Source organism: Rhinopithecus bieti, unplaced genomic scaffold (genome assembly GCF_001698545.2).
Source record: "Rhinopithecus bieti isolate Rb0 unplaced genomic scaffold, ASM169854v2 scaffold_18624, whole genome shotgun sequence".
NCBI lineage: Eukaryota > Metazoa > Chordata > Mammalia > Primates > Cercopithecidae > Rhinopithecus > Rhinopithecus bieti.
Genome location: NW_016809607.1, coordinates 2,807,873 through 2,821,746, shown reverse-complemented (window position 1 = coordinate 2,821,746; position 13,874 = coordinate 2,807,873). Strand labels below are relative to the sequence as shown.

General features: G+C 38.4%; 1 protein-coding gene across 3 annotated transcripts in view; it reads left to right on the top strand.

Annotated features, from left to right (window-relative positions):
* SIM1 (SIM bHLH transcription factor 1) overlaps positions 1-13,874 on the top strand; it is a 78,435-nt gene that overhangs the window by 39,344 nt on the left and 25,217 nt on the right. For all 3 annotated transcript variants that reach the window (XM_017889810.1, XM_017889811.1, XM_017889812.1), the window contains one exon: positions 5,622-5,790. In XM_017889810.1, the coding sequence (XP_017745299.1) occupies positions 5,622-5,790 (169 nt within the window). The remainder of the gene's footprint in view (positions 1-5,621; positions 5,791-13,874) is intronic.

Genomic DNA, 13,874 nt, shown 5'->3' with positions numbered 1-13,874 from the left:
GTTGAAATGATAGAAATAATGTGAATGCATTTCTCTAAAATTGACAATGCCTTTTTGTGGCAAAGACACCTTCTATTGGCTTTCCAAGGGTGTCACGCTGAGCTTCCCATATGGCATGTTGGCATTTGCCTCGTGAGTGGTCACGGTGCATTGCTTAAGGGAAGGCTGAGGAAGCCCAAAGATACAAAAATGGCCCCATTTTCTCTATTGGAATTTGAGTTATTTCAAATATGTACATGACTATTATAAAGTTTAAAGTAGACTCAGATGGTTAATTCTGCAAATTGAATGATTTCTGACTGCCTGTAATGGAATAAGAGGATTACTTTGGTCTGTGCAAATATGGGTGAGATTGACAAGCTGCAAGTCCTAGTGATTGCAAATTTCCCATTTCAGATTGCTTTCAGAGCTGAGGCACCTGAAGATGTCTGGAGCTCTCTAGAAATCATTGAAGGGAGAAAAAAGTGTAAATTTTCCTCAGTAGCCTTTTGAAGGATATGTCAAATGCATGTGCCACAGTTCCTTTCCATATGCCAATCATGTCTGAGAGAACAGCATATACTGCCCTTGAGAAAGTTACCTCATGGAGCCCCAAACAGGTCTGTGTGGCACTTTTCAAGAAAACTTTAGGAGAGAAGTGCTGTCCTTCATTTAGAAAATTGGATAAGTCAAATTTCTTACCACACTGATTTAAGAGTCTAAGTTCTGTGCAGCTGAGTATTTTACTTTTTTCCACACCATGAGGAAGCATTAAATGTATGATTCTACTGAGCATGCATGTAACTTTGAGGACATATGCGATACCAGAAAGTGCCTTATGAAATGAAAGGAAGAGGGTAGGGCCAGACAATTTGTGTCTGGGTTAGGAGGAAGAAAATGGAGCTCATAATGTGATTTCCATCAGCATTTAGCCCTTTAAGCTATACAAGTGAAACGCTCAATTTAATAGAATTCTAAAAGTAAAACAAATGCTTTGTTCTTAGTGAATCTGCCATTCAGAGCTGCTCTTGGCAGCACATCAACCGTACTTGAAATGGCTTTAAGTGGGTATTTTTTATTGTGCTTTCCATCCTAGCACATCTTTTGAGCTGTTGGAGTTTTGAACAGAGAGGCAGGAAGGCCAAATTCCTCTCGGAGTGACTGTGTTGCCATAAGGTCCCCATTTGCTGACTTAGCAATAAAGAATTTACCTTAAAAAGTATTCTGGCCATACTGCAATAGATTTTAGAGGCTAAAAAGTAACAGAGTAAATTAAAATGGTCTAGGATTGTATTAGTCTGTTTTCACACTGCTGATAAAGACATGCCCAAGACTGGGAAAAAAAAAGAGGTTTAATTGGACTTACAGTTCCACATGCCTGGGGAGGCCTCAGAATCATGGTGGGAGGTAAAAGGAACTTCTTGCATGGCAGTGGCAAGAGAAAATGAGGAAAAAGCAAAAGCAGAAACCCCTGATCAACCCATCAGATCTTGTGAGACTTATTCACTATCACAAGAAGAGCATGGGAAAGACTGGCCCCCATGATTCAATTACTTCCCCCTGGGTCCCTGATATGCAATTCAAGTTGAGATTTGGGTGGGGACACAGCTAAACCATATCAGGGATAGAAAGGAATGAAACACAGCAAAAGGTTTTTATAATGAAATTTATTGTAATCATTACCAAAGTGAAACTATTGTTCTGGGGATAGCAGGTGCCAAAACTTGTCACACAGTTTGGAAGGTAAGATATAATGCTATTTATTGAGTATTTACTATGTTCTAGGCACTGTGCTATGAGTTTTTCATAGAATATTTCATCTAAACTTCACCAAATCCAAGGCTAGTCATGGTGGCTCACACCTGTAATCCCAGTACTTTGGGAGGCCAAGGCAAGTAGGATCACTTGAGCCTGGGAGTATGAGACCAACCTGGGCAACACAGAGAGGTCTCGTGTTTACCAAAAATAAAAAAATAAAAAAATCAGTTGAGCATGGTGGTGCATGCCTATAGTCCCAGCTACTTGGGAGGCTGAGGTGGGAGGATCCCTTGAGCCAGGGAGGTTGAGGCTGCAGTTAGCCAAGATTGCACCACTGCACTCCAACTTGGGTGAGAGAGCAAGACCCTGTCTCAAACAAAACAAAACAGAACAAAATAAAAAAATTCACCAAATCCATATGAGTTACAAAAAAGAAATTGAGGCCTATACATAGAGGCAGAGGTTAGCTTAAACCACTGATCAACCTGCCATCATGGTCTTCCATTACATTTTGGTGGATTATTTTTGTATTTTTGATGTGTACCAAAGCATTAATATTTGTATTAATTTATCAAGAGCAGTTGTTTAACTCTTCTTTTTTTTTAGAGTTTTCATGTGAATATGTGAAATTTTAAACTATGTCTTGGTTTTAAATGTTATTTAAACCTATTTAATTTGAAGTATTTCTGTTATTAGAAGCCATGCAAAAATTTTGGTAAGACTTTTCAACAGTGAGATGCATACCCTGGGTGGGGCGGGGTCTGAAAGTGTGCAAGAGAAAATAAATCCTTGCTTATTCCCTGCTTATAGCCATAAAACCCCTGGGCTGAGATGCAGCATTAGGAATGGGTTTACCAAGTTATTTGGCCAAACTTTCATGGGTGCACAATTCTTATTGTCTGTCTAGATCCTGTCCAGCAGAAACTAAATGTCTACTGGACTATTGTCCAATGAACGGAAGTGCATTTGACACAGGAAATGCCCAAGGGTGGAGGCTCTACCTCCTGTTAGAGTCCAGTTAACTTGGCTCACTGATGTCTAATGGCAGGTAGGTCAGAGGACTCATAGACCATCTGAGTTTTTTCTCATGCAGAAAGGATATTGGGTTGCAAGTTGTTAGTGCTCACTGGGGAAAACAATCTTTCTTAGTTTCATCCTTGTTGTCATCTTCCTCTTCCTTCTATGTGAAATACTGTGCAAATGGTCATTGGAATATAATAAAATATCTCTTAACTCTTTTCCTCTAGGGACTTAGAATCCACTGAGAAAGACAAGACATAATCACTTGAAAAGTAAGGCTAGAGGTGGAAAAGCATAGTTCTTGCTTCCTTCCCCACAATACTCGGGAACTGGCCCTGGTACCTTCTTCATGAGGGGTAGGAACTTAGTCCTTGTGTTCATTGATGTCTCCCTGTCCCCAGAACAGGGCCCCATACAGAAAAGACACTCAGTAAATATGGATTGAATAAATAGCTTTAGCAGTCACGAAGGGCTTCATAGAGGCAAGTGGGAGTTAAGAAGAGTTTTATAGGTTAAGAAGAACCAAGAGAGTTAAAGTCAATTCGGGGACAACTGTTTGAATGAAGTAAGGGGTAGATGAAGGAAAATTTTGAAATATTTTCAAAAAAACAAGTGGGAGCAGCATTTTGAAAGATACTCCATTTCTGACAGAGTGCTCAGAGTCTACATGGTCCTTAAAAGGAGTTGATTAGAGCTGAAAAGCAGACCAGTGATGGGATAGGACTTCCCAGGCCTGAAAGACAAATTGCAGGTTCACTTTCTAAATTTTTACTGTTTATGTAGAAGAACATTTTTTTTTTAAAGAAAGCTTGCATTGAGTGGATAGATTATTTGATAGGAAGCCATTGTAATTTGCTGATATACATCATTTTCCTGTGTTTTGTGGCAGTGATATTGTTGGAACTGTTTTAGCTGGTTTCTCTTCTTACTCACTTAAGAGACTCCTTGTCTGAATTATATTTTATCCATTTTAAATTGACAAGTAAAAAATGTATATCTGTGGTGTACAACATGATGCTTTGATGTACGTATCCATTGTGGAAAATCTAAATCAAACTATTTAACATGTGCATTACCTCACATACTCATCATTATGTCTGTGTGTGTGTGTGTGTGTGTGTGTGTGTGTGTTTGTGTGGTGAAGATACTTTAAATCTACTCTATTAGCAATTTTCAAGTACTGAATTATACTTTTGCTTTTGCCTGATCTTGCTATAGAAGAACCAATAGGGACAAAGAAAAGAAGATAACTGAATATTTACTGATCCATGGAATGTGCTGGTCACTTTTACATATATGATTTTATAATTTATTGGGTTTTAGGCTGAGTGCAGTGGCCTATGCCTGTGATCCCAGCACTTTGGGAGGCCAAGGTGGGTGGTCAGAAGTTCCAGACCAGCCTGGCCAACATGGCAAAACCTTGTCTCTACTAAAAATACAAAAATTAGCCAGGCATTGTGGTGGCTGCCTGTAATCCCAGCTACTCGGGAGGCTGAGGCAAGAAAATCGCTTGAACCCAAGAGGTGGAGTCTGCAGTGAACTGTGATTGCGCCACTACACTCCAGCCTGGGTGACAGAGTAAGACTCTGTCTTAAAAAAAAAAAAAAAAAAATTATCAGGTTTTATATGCTTCTCAATCCAAAGACAATTAAAAATGCATGTAAAAAATTCTAAAAGGCAAACCCATTAGAGAATCAGAGAAAGTGAAAAATAAGAAAAATAAGAGAAGCCAGTGGAGTGTGTTGCACAAAATGCATGGCATGAGGACTTTGTACACTTGCTAGAAGTGATTACAAATCAGACTCAGGGCTTGGAGACTTTTGACTTTTAGTGCAAAGAGGGAAACTTGATGAACTATATGATTCACAGTTTCATGAGATCAAAATAAATAAACTACCCAGGGGCAGTTCAGTGAGTTCTGGAACCTGAGAGAAAATTCTCCCATGAGTCTTCGTAAAGAAGACTCTCTAAAACATTTTATTTTGGCTGTCAGTGAAAAGGGTTAATGTCCTCTTATGAAAACTGAGGAGTCCAATGAGATTCACTGCTGTCTAGAAGCCAGCAGAGGTTGTATCTATGGGCAGGCCAAGGCTGTCATCTTCAGGCCCTAGATATCTCAAGTATACCTTTGTAATGAGCTTCCTAAGATAAGCTCCATACCACAGTCTGCAGTTATTATGTATGTTTATTTGTTTACTGTCTCTTCTCCCCAATATATTATAAACCACACAAGGGCAGGGTTTATAGGTATCTTATTTATTCTTACATCCTTATGTAGCACAAAGTCTGGTGTATATTAGGAACTCAATAAATATTTATTGAATAAAGGAAGGAATGGAAAAAACGGTGGTATAATGTACCTAAAGTAACTGAATTAGCCTGTTGAGAGGAATGTTTAACTATTTATACTCCTGCTTAAACTAGTTAGCTAACTTTAAGAATGCTTTGAATGTTTACCAGAATGATTGATCTTAGAACGGCTGACAGTTGACATTCTCCTTATATTAGTGGTAGGCATGCTACCAATAATCTGGTAGCATCAGATGACCACCCCACATAAGAAACCTGTAGAGTAGGTTGTTTAATTCATATCTCATCAAAGAGCTCACGGAAGTTCAGAAAATATGAATTATGTGCTTATTTTCCACTTAACTAATAAAAATAATGAGAAATACATTATTATCAGCACACTAGTTAAATATTAGGCCTTGCTAGAATAATCCAGGTGCTTGTGGAAGTTAGTTATAGGGCTAACTTTTGCTTGCTTTCTTTTCAAATATGGATTACTATCATTCCTGATGAGAGTATGCATGAATCCATTTCCTATGGTGGCTGATTAAGGGCTTTGTCCTTCCACCCTGCAGAGACACAGAATACAAAGGGCTGCAGCTCTCCCTGGATCAGATCTCAGTCTCCAAACGAGCCTTCTCCTATACCAGCAGCTCCACCCCCACCATGACTGACAACAGAAAGGGGGCCAAATCCCGGCTCTCCAGCTCAAAGTCAAAATCCAGGACTTCTCCATACCCTCAGGTAAGTGCATTGCTGTTTTGCAACTTTCTTTTGGTGATATGTTTTGAACTTGAAGTTGAGAAAGTATTAAAACTGTTTGGAATGAATTATCTAGTGTTAATAACTAAAACTTCTGTAAATCTAGAAGGTTCTCTAAACTATCTGCCTCCTTTTAAAATAACTGCTAGTAAAAATTTGAAAATTTGAAAATTTGTGGTTTACTGCATTAATATAAAGGTCACGAGAGTCTGGTTGTTGTCAGAACTATAACTTCTTTGTGATTTTGAGGAGATTGATCCTGAATTTCCCTCCCACCCAGTGAGTGACCAGAATGATGTAGCCAGCAAAATAAAATACAGGAAACAAGAGCTCGATGTAGAAAAATGAATCTTGGGACAGGAACTAAAGAAGAAGAAAATTAAAAGGGGAAGGCAAAGGAACAAGGATGCATGTTCCCATGCAATTTGAACACAGACTGGCTATTTACTAGAAGGAATGAAATAAAGAGGGTCTTCCAGATGGCCGGAATGGTAGGAAAAGCAAATTCTTCTTATCTTTGCAAGGTGGAGAGAAGATGAGACCCTGAGAGGTATTCCAGAAACATTGCAAAGTACAAATAGGATTCTTGGTTCTTGGAAGAAAAAAAAATTATTTTTTCTGTTCAGTCACAGGCATAGAGACTAGATTATGTCAAGGTGTGTAAACAGCTCTCCTGGCCTGAAGGAAGTAGAACAGGACTGAGAATTACCCATTCCCAATATCCTGTGGCCACCTCACCTCCATCCTTCTCTTTTAATAGCATCATGTCAAACCTCCTGCAGTTCACTAGAGTAGCTCGGGAAATGCTTCCTGGGCTAGTATAAAACCAAACTGGAGGCTGGGCATGGTGGCTTATACCTATAATCCCAGCACTTTGGGAGGTTGAGGTGGGGGATCACTTGAGGTCAGGAGTTCAAGACCAGCCTAGCCAACATGGTGAAACCCCGACTCTGCTAAAAATACAAAAATTAACCAGGCGTGGTGGCATGTGCCTGTAGTCCCAGCTACTCCGGAGGCTGAGATTGGAGAATGGCTTGAATCTGGGTGACAGAGGTTGCAGTGAGCCAAGATCGCTCCATTGCACTCCAGGATGGGTGATGGTGAGACTCCGTCTCAAAAAAACAAAAACAAAACCAAACTGGTTTCTGAGTCACTTATTCATCACCGTTTCTGATTCATTCATCATTTATTTTAACATATATTTTGTAAGTAAAAATGACAATCCAGTAGGTATAGAAACTATTGTTTTCTTATTTGTCAGAGTTATGTTATTCTGTTGATATCTATAAGTGTATACTATTTGAGAAAATGTTGGTCACTGAACCAGTAGTCACTAAGAGGCTGCTATTTGCTAGATTATTTTAGTGGCTTGGTGTATGAAGATGAACACAACATGGTCTCTGCCTCTAAGAGACTTATGTCACATGGTTTGGAGTCTTCCACAGAAGATCAAGTTTCCTTACTCTGGCAAAAGAAAGGAGAGTAGATGTGTGATGCCCAGATGTTTTTCAGTGTACAACTTCCATTATAAGTACTGGGCACTTAATTTATAAAATATACACTTTAGTCAAAGTCACTGCAGAGAAGAAGCTGCCTTTTTTTTTTTTTTGTTTTTTTTTTTTTTTTTTTTTTTTTTTTTTTTTTTTTTTTTTTTTTTTTTTTTTGTGAGATGGAGTCTTGCTCCGTTGCCCAGATTGGAGTGCAGTGGTGCGATCTTGGCTCACTGCAACCTCCACCTCCTGGGTTCAAGCGATTCTTCTGCCTCAGCTTCCCAAGTGGCTGGGATTACAGGCACCCGCTACCACGCCAGGCTAATTTTTGTATTTTTAGTAGAGACGGGGTTTCACCATGCTGGCCAGGCTGGTCTCGAACTCCCGATCTCAGGCAATCTACTCACCTAGGCCTCCCAAAGTGCTGGGATTACAGAGGTGAGCCACCATACTCGGCCAGGAGCTGCTTATTTTTATGGAACATCTAATGAGAAGCTTTTCTTATTGCTCTCTTGTACCTTGGGAAGAGAGTTTTATGGTTTCTTTTTACTGCTTGAAAAGATGGATTATGGCGTTGGGTAGTTCTCACCTTTAATACGTAGATGTGTTGGACACATAGATGAAAGAAGAATTTAAATTAGGAGGTACTAAGTAGAAGGAGTTTGTCCATTGTTACGTAGAAATTAAGCCACAAAAATAAAATCTCCCTATTGGACCCCCAAATCCTCACTGTCTAGTCTATGTTTTCTTTCATGCTCAGCTCTTAACATCTAACATTTCTATTAGTTCACTCTAACAGGATACTAAATGTTTTAACTACCATTAGATTACCCTTTCCCTGGGGTGAGGGTAGGCGGAAAGGAGTTAACTGGAAAGTTATATCTGTTCTATGATTTAAAGAAAAGGAACACAGATGAGTAGAAAGTCTAAAATTTTCTTGTTTATTTATTTATTTTTGGAGACAGGGTCTCAGACTTTTGCCCAGGCTGGAGTGCAGTGGCAAGATCCTAGCTCACTGCAGCCTCGAACTCCTAAACTCAAGCAATATTTCCCTGTAGTACCAGCTTTCTAAGTAGCTGGTACTACAGGCACACAACAATGTGCCCCATTAACTTTAAAATTTTTAAATATTTTTTGTAGACATGGGAGGCTCACTTTGTTGCCCAGGCTGGTCTTGAACTCCTGGCTTCAAGCCATCCTCCTGCCTCGGCCTCCCAAAGTGCCCATTTTTCATTTTTTCTCTCCAAAATTGTTCTTTCTTCTAGAAATGTTCTATGAAATGCACATGCACACACGTATGTCCACATAGGATTTATCTTAAAGTTTGTGTATTTGTTATTGTGGTTAATACTTATATAAACTAGTCTTTAGAATTTCAACCATATGTCTCACTTGAAATTGCACAGTCATAAATTAAGTTTACTTAACATTTATGTGCCTAGTTAAGGTTATTCTTTAATTGTGTTTAGATAATCATGGTACTAAATCAATCATTGACTGAGTTCCTCCTGCGTGGGTTGTTGATAACCTAGAGATCAGAATTGGAACATGCTATCCTTGCTGGTATAGACAGATGAGAAAGCAGGCATTTACAGTGAATTGTCATAGGCTGAGAGTTTCCTCTGGGGCACACTGGAAAAGTATGGTGTCCAGGGCAAACTCATCACCGTTTCTGTTGGAAGAAGCAACTTAGAAGTCCTCCATCTTGGATTTTAAATTCTCAGAATTTTAAAAAATTAGCTCCTCAAAACTCTTATCTGGTCCAAATTGTTTGTATATTGTTAAGGAATAATTCACTTTTAATTTTCATGCATCATTGCTATTACATGTCTTTGACTTAGCAGATGCTAGCTGAATACCTGCATTAAAAAGATACTTCTCTGGTCATCATGATAGTTGGGAGTTAGGGGTTGGATTAAAAAGTGCTAAACTATAAAGAAATGGTAAAAGAAATATCCTTAAGTTTTGCAGTACAGATGAAGTCATAAATTATATACTAGAATAAGTATTGTCTAGGAGATGGTATATACAAAGGACATTGCAGGTGGTATGAACAATATGGACTCTAGCTTGGCTGAGGAAGGTGTTGTGGGAGACCTGGCATCAAGGGTAGAACTCAGGCATATGGGCATAAGGGAAAGGAGAGGGGACTTCAGGAAGCCTAGGATTATGAGGAAATGCAGGAATAAATTGTTAATGTGATTGGGTCTAGGGGTGGAGTGGAGGAGGATTGGTGTCTTTTAATGAGAACAAAGAAGAAGTGATATGTTTGGAAATATAGACTGGTACCAACTATATGCTAGGCCAAAGAGTTTAGAGTTTGTTTTTGGAGAACTAGTAAAGGTTTTGAACAGGAAATGAGAGGATTAATGTGATTGAAGCAAGGAAAACTATTTAGGGGACTAATTTTAATAGTCTGACGTGAGTCTATGAAGATCTAAACTAAAGTTCTCTCCTGAAATAAAAGGGACTGTAGAGGAAGAATGGATAAAATGTTTTATCCTTTGTTGCTTGTAGAACTTTTCTTGTCATAAATATATTCTGATCATTCATTATGGATTTAGTTGGAAATTATACTTTTAAAACTTACTTTTAGTAGTTATTGACACACATATTAGATTCTCCTTTTTGTATTAATAGCTGCAAAATAAATTCCTTTTTTAGTGACTGAATGATAAAACTTTGAATTGTATTTAATTTTAAATATTTCTGTCCATTTTTTCAAACATAAGGTGACAGTCTTTTTTGTTATTTACATATTTACATATTTTTGGCATGGAAATTCACATTATAATTTTCAAGAGGCAGTTTCCAGAGCAAAAGCAAAATTGGACTCATAGGGTAATGTCTTGTGTCTCTTTAGCTACTTACATAAATGGTGATTTAATGATTCTATCACTATTATTCATTAGGCTTTTTGCTCTGACTAGTATGTATCAGGCATATCTAGATTTCTAACAGATATCTAACAAATGGCAGTAATACTGCTTTTTGGAATTATTTAGGCACCCTTATACAAATATTCAAGACATGCACAAATTGTAATTTGCTACCACTGTAAGAATTAAAGAAAGAGGAGAGAAACATGCAGGGTGGCTCGCCAGTCAACAAGGACAGGTTTATTTCAGAAAATGAACCTGAGAGGGACTTCTGGCTGAGTTAGGTCAGAGCCACACTCTCTTACAGACTAAGAGTTTTTAAGGGTTCAGGGTGGGAGAGTTTATTAGAGGCTGGGACTGCTTCTGTGTCTCTTTGTTGTGCTTATCTGGGAGGGAGCGTTGTGTGTCTGTTCCCATACATCTTCATGCAGCTGCAGGCATCCTCCGGAGTTGGCTTTTAGCTTCCTTGTGTTAGTAAACCTGAAGGAAAAGGAATGTGCTTATTAAGGCCCACCGTTTTACTGGGGCCCATTGTATGAGGGTAAAGTTTGGCAGTTACCCAAGAGACTTCCCCACCACCTCCCTCTGTGCCCGAGCTGTCTTATCTTATTTTACTGTCTGTTCTTTCTGTCTGCTTGTAGTTAGAAGAGAAGTGATTTCCTTGAAATGCATGAGGCTAGAAAGGGAGCTGGAACTTAAAGTGGTGGTGTTTGTCCAAGATGATGGTGCTACTGCTCTGTCAACCATCATTCAGTTTGTCTCCATTAATAGATGAAACTTTAGGTCCCTTTCTGGTATGAGATACCCTTAGGAATGATGTTAGACTTGATTATATTATGACCACTTAATGAACGACTCAGTTACCTTTGTACCTCAAGGTATTACTGGGGACAGGAGAGGTCAAAATAAAATTGTTTTGAATGGTTTTGGAAAAATTGTAAGAAATATTACAGTTAATTTCCAAAGATTCTGCCCATAGCTACTGTGCTGCTATATGGTGGCAATCTTACCATTATGACAGTTGTATTTTATTGTTATGACATTTGTTATGCTTATGAAAATAGCAATGTATTTTTCAGAGTTCTGTTGAATTAGAAATACTGAGTTTATAAATTTATTTCAAAGACTTTGTCTGCTAGACATTGCTACAATATTTTCTGTCTATTTTAATAAAACTAGTTATAGCTACATTAACACCAGTTGGAGGTTATCTTGTCATGGTTTAGTCATGTCAATCATGAATAAATTGCCTCCTCATTCCAGAGTTTCCTTTTAAACTTCTCACTGGCATGTTTATAGTTACATTTATTACAGACAGTGCGTGCCATCCTGTTTTATTGTATCATCCTGCCCTCCTCTTGCCTTTTCCCTAGTCAGTAATAACCAATACACTATATAATTCAGTAATAATAGTGCATACAGAAGACTGTATGCTTCTGAAATCTGAAAGTATTTAATCACTTGCTACTGATATATTGTAACACTTGCAGATTTTATTCTACATCTGTTACCTTAAATAATCCCACAGAAATCTCTTAATTTTCATTGCCAGCAATCTGGCTTCCTTTTGGTGAAGGTAGAAACTCTTCTTTTGCAAAGGTTTTCTCTGGTCTCAAAAATATACTAGTGACTATATGCTGAAAGACTGACTTTTTAAGTCACAGATATCAGAAGGGTCAATAATTTCTTAAGCATAGTTATCCCTTTATACATGGCACTTTGATCACTATTAGTATAGATATTCCTTCATTTCATGTTTTATATGTAACACCCAAACATGTAATCCTGGACCACTAAAACAAAATTTTAATGCATATTGCCAGAAAATTCAGGTTATCTTCATAGAAAGTCTTATATTAGATAGGTGCATTTGTATTTCCTGTCCATGGATAAATTTGAGATTATTCTTCCTCTTCTGTTGAAATTTTAGGAGATTATTAGAGTAGACCTTTATAATCTTTTTAGATGGTTTTCATAAATGAATCTCAGATTCACATTTTAGAAAACATTTTACTCAGTGGGGTGAAGCCTCTGTAGTTTGGTTTTTACTAACTCTTGCATTTAGTTAAGTACTATGATGTGCAGTAAAGTAATACAGGTGAACTCTTAAGAGACTAGGGTCTAGTTGGGCAGGCAAAGCTAACCTGTTAGAGAGGAATTATAAGATGTCGTTGATCATAGGGCCTCAAGGCCACAATTTCTGCCCTTTTATTCTCTTGGCATATGACTGAGGCAAGGGGCAGACAGTGGTGTCCAGGGACTGTTGGCTTCTGCCCATCCATCCCTTTACCCAAACAGGGTTTCTCCATGATTGCTTTATGAAATCACATTCTGTTCACACTATTCCCCATTAATTAACTTCCTTATACTCCCAAATTCATTTGTCACTATCCTATTTTTCTAAACTGGATCTCAGGAGGAACCAGCGTGCTTTTTTTCAAATAGGTTATAGTGAAGTCTGCTATAAAGGACACACAATCTTGCTGAGTGAATATGCATGGTAAAGGAGCACAGAGAAAGGGAACATTTTAGGAGACAGTGCAAAAGGGTGAAGAGATGGAAGGGAACTAACAGTAGAGATAGGCAAAAGTGGTTGTTTCTAATGCAGTTTATTTAATAGAGAACTTCTTTGGCTTTCACCTTGCTTTGGAGCACAACAGTATAAAATAGATATTTATGGTAGATAAAGTAGGTACATGGAATCAGATATAGGATTGTATACCTTTTTTGTTAGTTTACTTAAGTGGGTATATATCTTAGGTATAATATTTTATTGATGTTTACTATCATAACATCATAATACACACTGATACATGGCATTTAGAATGCATTCCTGATACTGAGAATTTAAAGATGACACATCTCACAAAAATAAGTAAATGGATGGCTAGATTTAGTCACATTAGTTTTCTAAGTAAGGTGGCAGGAGTTATTGAATAAGAAAAGACCAATAAGAAGAAACAATGAGAAAAAGTGGCATAAATGAGGAAGGTGAAATTAGACCTAGCAACAATGACATGGTAAAAGGAAGAAATTTTGGGGCAGTAAAGGTAAGGTTCATGAGGGCAGAAGATGTTGCCCTTGGTAACCAGATTGCCTTGGCCACCTAGAAGTCCTTAGCAGATATTGAGTGAGTGCATGAGTGAATGGATGAATGATTCCTACCAAGGTGATGGGGTAGATGGAGAAAGAAGCAGGAGAATGATGAGACATGTTAAGTCCTGAGGATACCATCCTCACCCCAGAGAGCTTACAGATTCAATGGGCAAGATTAAAATGTAAACATTGTTTAAACACATGTAATATGTAATGAGATAAAGGAACGTGGTGATGTCAGTGTGGTATGTGTGGTGGTGGTGGTATGTGTTGGGAGTTGACCTGCCCTTCCAGCAATGATCTGGAGGCAGGAGTTGGAAGCAGATAGTGAGAGAACCAATAGCCCCTAGGCTTAGAGAGCTCACATGTTAAGGGGAGTTATCAGCAGGACTGGGTTTATCCCTGTTTACAAGATTTGCAGAGGGGCTGCAAGATGACAGTTAATAAACTCCTGGTGTACTTGGGTGCCCCTTCAAGGATCAGACTCATGCTCACTCTGAATACCCTGCTGTGATTTTCTCTTTCTTTCTTTTCCTTCCTTCCTTCCTTCCTTCCTTCCTTCCTTCCTTCCTTCCTTCCTTCCTTCCTTCCTTCCTTCCTT